Below are 12,328 nucleotides of genomic sequence, written 5' to 3' on the forward strand. Positions count from 1 at the left end.
AAAGAAAAGAAAACAGTAAGTAGGTACTATAAAAACGTTCACACAATTAAGTAATTATTTATAATAATAAAAATGAATAAACTTCATATCATCACGCTAATATATTAGATTATACCTCTTTGTTATATTGCATTAATCAGGTAATAGACAAAGGGGAAATTATTATAATTATTCTTTCCTCGGAAAACGAACATTATATTTTTTACTTCGATTTAGGTTTAGTTAAAGACAAATATCATTAACCGACTGTTTTATAAGCCTAATTTTGGCTTCTAAGATTTACTATTAACCGTGTATTATTTTTACTTTTGTATGTATATATATGTATATATATATATATATATATATATATATATATATATATATACACACATAACATATCAAGACTGATTCATTATCACGCCTAGCAAAGACTACTGAAGGTAAATTGATGAAAATTGATATACACATTCTTTTTACGGTGTAAGTGCACACTAAGAAAGGATTTTTTAAAATTACGAGTTTAAAAGTTAAAATGGATTTTTGAATTTATCGGTAATAAACGAAGATATCAACTTGATTTTTGGTGAGTGTAATCTTCATTTGAATATCTACAATTTGTAGATTTTCCAAATTTGATCTTGAAAGGGGTTAATTGGTTTGCTTGACATTTCTCCCGCCACCACCCTATTCGGTCGTCCTAAAGCATAAGACCGAATGTCTGTGCCACAAAAGGTTACTGAGCCTCGAAACAGTTTAGCGACCAGTGTCCTAAATAGCTTCTAGAGCTTACCTAACAGCGTGAGCGGACTAAGCGCGATGCCATCCACTACCGGCTTACGTGAACCAACCGCTCACTTGTCATATATTTACTAAAATGGGTAGGGACACCCTGTCAATTACTAAATATATATGACATCCATAAATTAAAATTTACTTTGTCAAGACAGCAATTCGCTGCCACGCGTAGGTCGCTGAATGCCAGCAAGTACCTGTCCACCATATTAAAGCGCTTGTAGCCCTAATTGGCTGGTGATCAGCCATATACCTCAAGGTTAGCTTCCCACAGCATTGCGTTAAGAGACTTTCCCTTAAGTAAACTACTGATGTCTGTTGAACATAGCAACCGCATCAAGGAACTTCCACACGGTTTGACAATGCGGCTCTCGCCGCTTGTGAGTGGCCAATTTTCTCCTTGACCTCTAAGTTCCAGGGTGGCCGGGTCTGTGATCCCCCTCCCCAAGAGCAGGGCAGTCAAACATCAGGTGTTCATTTGACTGGACCTCCCCGCAGACGCACAGCTCATCAGCTGTCAGACGGAACAGATATTGGTTCAAATTAACATGGTTGGTGAGCACCTGGGCACCCGTTGCCCTTAAAAACGAACTCGAGGCATATCATCCATACCAAATCCCGTTTAAACTTGTACATGGATCTTCCCTTAGTCGTGGTGTCCCATTCCAAAAAAAATCAAAGGGTTAAAGACGAGTAAAACAATTTTGAACAATGATTGCAAGGTTTCTCCACTTCCGACTGTATTAAACGAGATATTCGGTAGATTTGGGCTTGCAAATACTATTCACAGAAATGTATAAAAACATTTTAGGTTTTTTAAATTTCGATTTTTGAAGGGATGCGACGGTATTGGGCACTGCGGCTCAACCACAGCCACCTGCTACTGTTACTGTATGTGCGATATGACTTATTTCCTCCGGTCACTTTGCTAAAAAACATAAAATAAAGTGACCGCAACGGGAAACGCCAGTAACCGTATAGTGCAGGCAATGTTGCAACTGATATCAAAAAAACCTTTCTTATTTTTTGAAAACTACTGAACCAATCATTATGAAATTTTAACTGTAGCTTTCTTATGACCCCCGTAATATTTACTACAGTTCATACCTCACCAATATCACTGCTGTGTAATCATAAATAAAAAAAATTGATGTAAATACCACATGACTTCCTTGTACGCCTATTAAATTACATATACACATTTTTAAAAGTACATAAAATTTTATTTCACTAATAACTTCTGATATTTTTTTTATCGTTCTTACTGAATTATTATTTACTGTAAAAATTTTTTAACAATCAGAGGCTAATAATTATTAATAAATCAATATATTTAAATTAAAAAAAAAAAGTTAAAAAAGGAGACGAAGTCAGATTCGAACCGATGTGCCTTCCCATAGTAAGATCCAAATAATTCATTAATTAAAAGTTTATTTTGTTATAACTCTGAAACCAATGAAAATAAGTACTACTTATGATATATGGTTGAAAAGCTCTCAACGAGGGCATATTATTGCAGTTAAGAAAAAGACTAAAATCCAAATTTTTTTGATTTTGGGCCTTTTTGGACAATTTTGGTTAATTCAATTGCAATCAAACGAAGAGGAGCACAACTAGATGTTACACCAGTCCTAAATCCAAAATTTCAACATTCTACGGCTAATCGTTTTTGAGTTATGCAAGATATCATACGTACGTACGTATAGACGTCACGCCGGAACTAGTCAAAATGGATTCAGGGATGGTCAAAATGAATACTTCCGTTGAAATCTGAAAACCGAAATTTTTCGTGATTAAAATAAAGTATAAATAAATAAATTAGAATTCTTCTTAGTAAATTTAATATCATTGTCTTTAAAAGATCAATTTGTACTGTTATCATAATACACATAAAAAAATTGGTTTGATCATAAAATTAAAGGGAATTACTACAATTTTACATATTAAACAAACGAAAAATTTTTATTACCCAAATTAATCTATTTTATTCGCTAGAGTGTGACTATCGATAACTCTGAGACAAACCACGCATAATTACTAAAAAATTATTCCAATTCTTGAAGTTCTATATGCATATAGCGCGAGCGAAGCAGCAATAGGGATGCTAATTTATTAATAAAATTTCACGGAACATTGTGGTAAGGTTTCTATCTTTCTTTATTTAGAAAGTTCTGGCCTTAAAACCCTATCACATCTTATCGAACTAATTCCAATAAAAAAAGGTAAAAATTGATAAAAAAAAGATTAATAATAAAGTGAATAAACTATTTTCACCACTTAAACTGATGTTATTTAAGAAGAAAAACAGGATGGATTTTCTTATAATTTTTCATTTGTTTTTCACCTTAAAACAAAAAGAATATTTTTCATTTTTCGTCAGAAAGTTAATATTTAATAAGTAGGTTGTTCATGAAATAGTAACAGAAATAAAAATATTTGTGTTCAATGTGAATCTAAAAATTAGATTTGTCGAATGAATAAAATTTTTAAAATTATATACTAAAGCATTAAATGTTTTTGGAGGATATATCTTGAATTTTCCAAATCAAACAATTAAATTCATATTAAAAAAAAAAAAAAAAAAAAAAAAAAAAAAATGGGAGCCAAAATAAACATTTTTTTAGAAGATATTTCAATGGTTGCAAATATAATAAAAGATATAGAAGAAGAAATAATATAAGAAAATAAAGAAGTGAAACAACGAAAATAAGGAATATCATTTTAAATTTCAAATAGAACTTCTATTTTTCCTTAACAGTTATTTAGATATACATTTACTTTACGTAATTTTTGGATGTATTTTAGAATGAAATTTCAAATAAAAGAGCTAAAAAACATTTTTGAGCAATGTTCGTGGGGGCCACAATTCAGAAGGATTACAAAATTCCTTTTTTGGAAAAGCTAACTAGAATTTCCTTATAAGTCACTCGTTTTTCATCTTTCTTGTCTTTAACGCCAGGACATTATTTCTTTTTAGTAATTATGAGTTTTAATAAGATGAAATATAGCGTAAAATTACAGCTGTAGTAAGATAAACCGATTGTAGAAATAAATCTTGTTTAAGGCGTTTCTTTAGAAACTTGTTCCCTCGGAAGAATCTTTAGTTTCTGGATGAAAAGAGATTTATATTGTATTTTTATTGTTGTTGCAAAATGTTTGGTCATAACATGCTACTGGGTAAAAACGCACCAATCTTCCAAGAGTAGTGAGCTGGAAGGGTACCTGAAGCCTGAAATTGTCCATAATTTGTCTTTTGGTTGGATTTGATGCGGTCCTGAAGATAAATTAATCAAAACCTATATTAGATGAATCTAATTACTTAAAAATAATTTATACATTTATCATGGGATATAAAAGATATCTAACTTAAACACTAGGCGTTATTCATTAAATCCGAGTAAATAAAACTCGGATCGTCGATTTCTTTAAAGATGTTTCAAAGATCAGTTATAGCTTTAACACCAAAATTGTTGTTAACATAAAACAAGAATAAAGAATAAAATTAATTTTCCCTTTAATAACACAAACAAAACGATAAAAGATTTTTAATTTCTTACATGCAATACAATAACATAACTTTTAGTTCTAAAAAAATATATATATATTTTATAGAAAAGAAAAAAAACTTTTTTTCACGTATTCATCACGATTCATTTAAGTAAAAAATTAAACTTTAGAAATAGAATTCATATGACTAACGGAACGTGATAAATTTAAAAAAAAAGATACCTGAACAGTTTTAACTAAGTCTAACCTAGCTTTCTGTAAAACAAATCTAAAGGTTGTTGAACGCCAAAGAATGAAAAATAAATGAACGTGCGTAAATATAACATCACAAAGGTCAATAACTCTATTCGTTTTATAAAAAGATTATTGATTGAGATGAAAGGAAAGAAAAATACATTTTTTTTTTAAGACATAACTCAAGAATTTTCTACTGTAAATGGTTGACTTGATCTTTTAAATGTTTTAAATTTAAAAATAAATGACAAAAATATATCAAAGTTTAACTAAAAAAATTATTATTTTTAATGATATTTTTACTTATTTATTCTTTAAAGGAAAAAAAACACCATTACTACTCATCAAATATTATTCAGAAACTAAAGAATTACTAAAGTAAACAGACAGTTTTCATGAATTATTTAAAATTTTCTACTGAAATAGAACGTTGAATAAAAATTTGAATACTAAATACAAATAAATGATAATTTATTTAACAAAATGTAAGACAAGAAAAATATTGAAGTCATAAAAAAAATAAGCTGTGTCAAACAGTAAAATAATCTTTACTATTTAAATATTTTCTCATGATAATTTAATTGCTACTGTTGAAGTTACTTCTGTGTCATTTTACTATGACTTATTGCTTCATCATCTTCGTAGAATATTTTTAGAAGTTATGTACAGTCAGTTCCGTAAAAATTATAGAAATGAAACATGTGTTCAGTCAATGTCTGATTTTGCCATTGATGTCGTCTGATTGTGTCTATTTATTTTTTTAAGTAACAGTATTTTGTTTTTATGACTTAAAATTAAATTATTATTATGCTTTTAAAGTTAAATTACAGTGCAATATGGCTTGACCTTTGAAAAGAAGTATCCGGATGATTGGACATTTATTCCCCTTTTTCTTCTTCTCTCCCGGGCCGGATCCTGCAGCTAAGTATTACACAGCCAAGGGGAGTGTCCTTTGATACTCCCCTGGGCTGTGTAAAATCCGACAGCGGTCGGATCTTACTTTGCGCTCGCCTCAAACCCCCAGAGTAGGATCGACCAGACCCGGCTATGCCCCCCCCCGGGGTTTCCAATCCGGGAGCCGGGGACTCAATCTTTATACCTTTTCTTTATCTCGGTATATCTTTATTCTCTCGGTCTTTATACATATTGTCGGACCGTGTGGGAGTTCCTTGATACCGTTGCTTTGTTCAACCGGCAACCGGCAACTATCCCTTAATAGTTTAAGGGATATAAGACTCCTACCGCTTGCTGTAGGAACCTGGCCATCGGTCAAATATTACTCCAAGCACTATAATATGATGGACAGGTACTTGCTGGCATTCAGCGATCTAGACGTGGCAGCAGCTTGCTGTCCTTGACGAAATAAATTTTAATTTATTGATAAGTCATATCTTTTAGCATGTAGACGGGGTGCGTCTACCCATGTTAGTAATATATGACAAGTGGGCAGGGGACACGCAAGCGAGTGGTGTAGGGCACCACGGTTATTCCGCTCACGCAGTTAGGTAAGCACTAGGAACTAATTAGGATATTAGTCGCTAAACCGTTTTGAGGAACAGTAGCCGTTTGTGGTACGGACATTCGGTCTTATGCTTTAGGGCGACCGAATGGGGTGGTGGTGGGAGAAATTCCAGACAAACCAATTCAACTTATATTAGCTGAAAATCGGAAAACATAATGATTTTAGATTTTCATTTTAGCGTTGATTTAAAATTTTTAATTCTTACTGATTTTGCAAATCAAATCAAAGGATGGTGATGATTCTATCACGATATTTGCATGCTAACTCTCTATCTTGTAGCGCTCTTATTACATGAAAATAATTCAACAGAAAATTACTGTATTTTATAAGTTTGAATTCTAAATAATAAGAAAGAAAATTCAATTCATTTATGTAAAATTTATCAGATTATTTTTTTTATGTTTCAGTTTTTATGTGTCGTCTGTCTAATTTATAAATTATGGACAATATGGGAAACATTACGTGTATTCTATGAGTTAGAAAAACAATCAAGAGAATGGCCACTTTCAAGGAGATTAGCAGTTGATCGTACTGGTTCCATATTCTCCGATATTGTTTTAGGATCTTATGTAATAATTACAATTGGTCTACTGCTTGGTCATCTTAGAGGAGAATTAGTACGTGCTAAAACAACGGTAAGTCCATCTAAACAAAAAGATTTTATTAAAAATTTGCTTAAAACATAAACTAAATAAATACAGACTGTAAGAAAGTGGTTAACTGTAGAACAAATATACCATGAATTATATAAATGGTTTAAAACATCAAGTAAAAAGAAAATCCCTTTCGGAACGCTGGAAGACGGAGGTCGATTTCACCGGTAAGTAGGGGATAAAAAAGATTTCCACCTTAGAGTTAAGAAAAACTTCAAATTTACTCAATACGACAATGATTGCATGAGAAAAAAGTATCACATGTTTAACATACGACAAGCTCTTCTTCTTATAATTCCATCAACATTTTGGTCATCCCTTGCCGTTAGGATTGGCCATATCAAAAATTGTTTCAGAAAAACGTTTTAGGTAATGTTTAGAGGGCTAACCACCACTTTAAACTGATTCGATTCTGTGCCTTTTAAGGGAAGTATGATTTTTTGTCTTCGAAAGCCCATTTTTCCACTCCCTGGATCAGTAGTTGGTGAAATCAAAAAGCTTTACTTAGATAAGTTTTAGGCACTTATCCAAAGAATAATAAGAACTTTAAACGAATTCGATATTTTACTTAATAAGAAAGTTATAGTGATATTTTGTTTTATCGAAAAAGCCCCCACATTCCCATCCCCATGGTCCGATTTTTCCCACTAACGAACTCGTCCGAGATTTTGGATTTTTACATTTTATGTATAAATTTAAAAGTGATTGGCGGAAAGTTACGGCAGTTTTCGTGTCAACAAGAAAGTAAAAAAAAATATATATATGTAAACGTTTGAATTGACGATGGTTTTGGGGTCTGGGGATGTGAAACGCGAAGATAAGTCGTAATTTTCCGGAAGTCGAATCATGGTACCCATTACAATGGGTAACTTTCTTATGAAATCTATCAAACTGACAGAAATACTGTGTTCTACAATAAACTAATTTATTAGATTACTATCTAAATACATGCACGAAACACACTGGTTATGATGCGGTGCTGAAAAATAATTTTTCAAAGAATATTGGAGTTTTACTTTATTGCCGAATTAGCAGTTTAGATTATTCCACTTTGTTTTAAAGGTATAAATAAATTACTGAATCCAACCCTCCAAGTTTATTACACATTACGCCAGAATAGTTTGTTTTTATTTTGGATCAATATTGGCTGTAATATTTCTATCGTATTTCAAAATTATATCCTAAATGATACAGAGTGTTATCAACAGCATTTTGAAAAATTACTTTTCAAATTTAAGAATAAGTGAAAACAATTCCATTCATAATAGTACTTGTTTATTTCAATGAAACATTCCTATCAGATGTCATGTTTTCGGCACTTTCAGAATACTGAGAATTATGTAATCCATCCTCAATTCTCCTTGTAAGTACTTTTGTATTTAGGAAACTTATCTTTACCTGCTTGTTAAATCTCTCAGCATTTTTTTACTACTATCGGACAGAAAACAGAATCTTTAGATATATTCAAAGCAGAAGATCAATCGATATAATAAAGTACAAATTTCAAGGACTAGTAACTTTACATTTCTTTACGTCCCATGCAAGACGTCACAAGACGATGTTGACGGTTCCATATCCGTCGTCGATATCTGTACGTCAAAACATCCAGAATATCCGGAGCAGAAGAGATTAAGAATAAGGGAAATAAGAAATGATTGGATAATTTAAAAGGAATATTATTCCACCAGAAGAAGTGGATTACGAGACAAATTCATCCAAAAGCCACAGTAGAAGCCATTTATATCCAAAATACTTAAAAATCAAGATCAAAATACAAGATATCAGAGTATATATAGAATAAGAGCAGTATAATATTAACTAAGAGTTTTGTTTAGAATAATAATATATTTTAAAACTAACTCTTTTCTCTCTAGGTATAGATAATAGGATATTCCTTTAAAGTGTCAGTTAAAGAACAGGCTCGGGGTTTTTATTCCTTCCATCCCCAGAATTGTGTGGCAAGTGTAAATATCCAAATTACTTATCTATAAATCCTTTAGATTTTCTCCTAAAGAATTTTATCTATCTTATAAGTAAAAATATAAGTACCAAAATATGTATTTAGGTAATCTGGAATGAGTATCCAGGTCAAAGTTTTACAAGCAACAACAACAACAACAACAACAATAATATTAATTATAATAAATAATAGTAATAATTTCGAAACAACTGCAAACCTCAGAAACTATTTTCAAGGGCGATACGAATCCAGCGTATTTCATCGGGAGGTGGTGAGAAGAGATGAAGGTCTGACCCCACTCCACCTTAGCGACATTGACTATGCCCCTCTGAACGAGGTTCCTGATGAGAGACAGAAGGTGGATGCATGGCGCGCGGGTGAGCTTCATGAGAGATTTGCCGCCTCTGTGCTGGATGAGGGGATTGACTTTGCTGCCTCCTTTGCGTGGCTGAAAAACGCCAAATTGTTTACTGAGACTGAGGGATTTGCGTTTGCAATCCAGGATTCGGTAGTCAGCACGCGCAATTATCGGAAGCACATAGTCAAGGATCCTGCGGTGGTCGTGGATAATTGCCGTTTGTGCGAGCGAGTCTGTGGAGCACGTGATTAGTGGCTGCCAGATCACGTGCCCCCAAAAGTGGCCCCAAAAGAATACACGTCCCGACACAATAACGTGGCTCGAATTCTCCATCAGAGGCTAGCCTTGGACCTGGGACTTCTTGATGTATCCGTTACTTATTACAAGCATGCTCCTCTATCCGTGTTGGAAAATGACTGTTATAGGATTATTACGATCGTGCGGTCCTTACGGATAAGCCATTGGCCCATAATCGTCCAGATATTGTTGTGATTAAAAAACAGGAAAACATCACCTGCATCATCGATATGACGATACCACTGGCCGCTAACATCCAGAAGAAATATACGGTGAAGCTGTCGAAGTACAGGGATTTGAAGGATCAGGTCAGGGAGGTCTGGACCCAGCGAGAGGTTATAATAGTGCCCATCATCATCGGCGCACTTGGAGAGATTCCGCACTCGCTTCACAAGTCACTCAGAGCCATTGGCGTTCAACCTCGCTTCTTCCTGCCGATGCAGAAAGCAGTGATTCAAGACACGTGCGCTTTGATAAGGAAGTATATAACCCCCGGACTTGGTGGTAATGAACCTGAAGCTCTGACATGTACCAAGTTGCGGTTGCCACAGAAGAACCTATATGATATGATTTTATTTAGTTACGCAATAGTTTTAACCCCTTGCCTTGCCACGTTGAGGCCGGCGGGTCTATTATCCGGTAAAAATTACCGCAATAATAATAATAAGTTTGGGTGACAAGAATGGAAAAGAGCTTTCATGTTCAACTAGCTTCATTTTGTTTAAAGAGAATGTTCTGACTCTGTTTTGGTAATATAATAGTAAATATCCTGCCAAATCTGACGGTTGTATCTTAACGTAATGTTAATTTTAAGTTATTTTAGGAATATTTTCAACTCTTTTATTCATTTACGTAAGCAGAATCGGAAAGATCTTATTTTTTTGAGGAGATTACTATTTAAGACAAATATTCTGCCAAGTATTAAACTTCCTTGTTTTCCGGTTTGTGCTTGACAATGATGGATCATTGCTTGAAAACACGTCCACATATTAGATATTTATTTATTGTTATTATTTCTCTTTTACATTAAATTGATAAAATAATCACATATTATCATTACTAAAAGTGTGTTTGTAATTGTGATAAAATTTATATAGAGGTCTGTAGTTCAAAATTAACTCAAACTTAACACTAACACTCGAACGCATCCTAATCTGAATGATATGTTGATTTACTCGTTATGTTCTGCCATTAGGGCAGGTCCTATCACGGCTGCTGCTCTTCACACATTGTTTTATCCTTTGCTAACCTCTATTTTTCAGCAAATTTTCCCTTTTCCATAATCCCATTCATCACTTGAATGGGAATCTTCCTTCCTCTTGCTTTTTTCTATTCACCAAGCCTTCTATCACACCTAATCTTCTCATCTTCTCATACAATATCCTATCCAGTTTCTTTTCCTACATTCAATCACGTTTAACTGGTTCCTATTCTCTCCGATTCTTCTTAATACTTCTAATGACATGTTAAACATCGTAAATTTTGTGAACAGTGTTATTTTTTTAATCGTTTTCACTTATTTTTGTATTTAATTTATAATAAATTATATAATAACGTTAAAATAAAATGTTCAGTAATATTAATCTAGTTCAACAAATTGTCATGACTTAGGAAAAAAAGTGTAGAGAAGCAACTTGTTCGTTTTTAATACTTAGGAAAGATTATTTTTATACATCTATCAATTTAACGTATTGATTTTATGTTCTGCCTTGTTTCGTGTTTATTTTTTTCATTTACTTGTTCGCCTTACTACATTTTTTATATTACGATTTTTTTGTACTCTGCTACGTTTCGGTTGATTTGATAGTTGAGGGTTATAAGTGGACGTGCTTTGAAAATGCCAAACGAAGGCGATACTAGGATGTGTAAATATGCTGATGAAAATATCTGCCGAGGCATTTGAATCGGTGACATCCTGACAGAGATAAAACCGATGACAGTGTTATGTTATCAAGTTTAAATGGTTTAAAAGATGACATCCGGTAAAGCCCATCAGGGCTAGGAACGGAGGGGATGGTGTGGCAGCAGGAATCGACACCAGGCGGGTGTCTTCCTCTACGAGGGTCAGGATGAGATGGATATTATCAACCAGAAAATAGTCAAGGAAACTGCTAACTTTGGCATAACCGAGTGCATTTTCCATTCGGTAATCAGATTTATTCATCTTTATTACTGGCATTAAATAGGGAAAATATTTGGTGCATTTCTCCTAAACCGTCTTTTAATTTGAAAGATCTTTCTATATTTATTTTGAGTTAATAGGTGGTCCTCCCTCGTACTTTTTCTAGAGATGAAATTTTTTTACAACTTCTATCTTAATGACATTCGATACTACACTAAAGAAAGTATGAAACATCGTAGGTATAATTTCATAGCTTCAATTAAATCTGTTTGTACTGAAACAAATTTACGTTACGATCTGTCACAGACCTGTGCGCGATGTATTTAATTCCATTTTCTCTAGTAAGCTCGATATAAATTATTTCTTTCCTTCACTTGTAATTTGTAATCGGTAGTTATATCTAAATCATAACTTATAAGTTAATTTGAATCTTTATCTCTTCCAGGTAAAAGAAGATGATTTAAAATTAAATAACCGTTTGATTGGATTAAGTAACATTAAATGTCTTCGTTTCCTTTGTATTCTATTAAGTCATACAGTTTAATAAGGTACTTAATTACAGTTACGATAAATGTTAAAGTGTCATTCACCTCCTACTAATTTTTAAAGAAATAGTGTGATGGCAATGTACAGACAAAGAAAGAATTGCTCCATTAGTCACTCACTTAGTGTACATCTATTAAAGTATGATACGAACTATACGTAGCGTGTCGGGTTAGATAGAGAAAACTTCCCATAATGGATTAAAAAATTAATGAAACATCACATGACATCTATTCAAGGTCATCAAACTTTTTTCAATAAAGTACTTACTCGAATACTTTATAAAAAGAAATACTTAGAAGTGAAAAATTATCCTATTTTTCAACAAAAAAAAGCCTCATTGATTATTCTTTTAAAA

General features: G+C 32.8%; 2 protein-coding genes across 3 annotated transcripts in view; one reads left to right on the forward strand and one right to left on the reverse strand.

Moving 5' to 3' along the window:
* Positions 1–12,328, reverse strand: part of Adsl (adenylosuccinate lyase) — a 370,898-nt gene that overhangs the window by 229,444 nt on the left and 129,126 nt on the right. The gene's annotated exons all lie outside the window — the stretch shown is intronic.
* Positions 1–12,328, forward strand: part of LOC142329934 (uncharacterized) — a 53,315-nt gene that overhangs the window by 28,832 nt on the left and 12,155 nt on the right. The window contains exon 2 of the mRNA XM_075374899.1: positions 6,445–6,672. Within this exon, the coding sequence (XP_075231014.1) occupies positions 6,445–6,672 (228 nt within the window). The remainder of the gene's footprint in view (positions 1–6,444; positions 6,673–12,328) is intronic.

This window comes from Lycorma delicatula, chromosome 9 (genome assembly GCF_047948215.1).
Source record: "Lycorma delicatula isolate Av1 chromosome 9, ASM4794821v1, whole genome shotgun sequence".
NCBI classification, from domain to species: domain Eukaryota; kingdom Metazoa; phylum Arthropoda; class Insecta; order Hemiptera; family Fulgoridae; genus Lycorma; species Lycorma delicatula.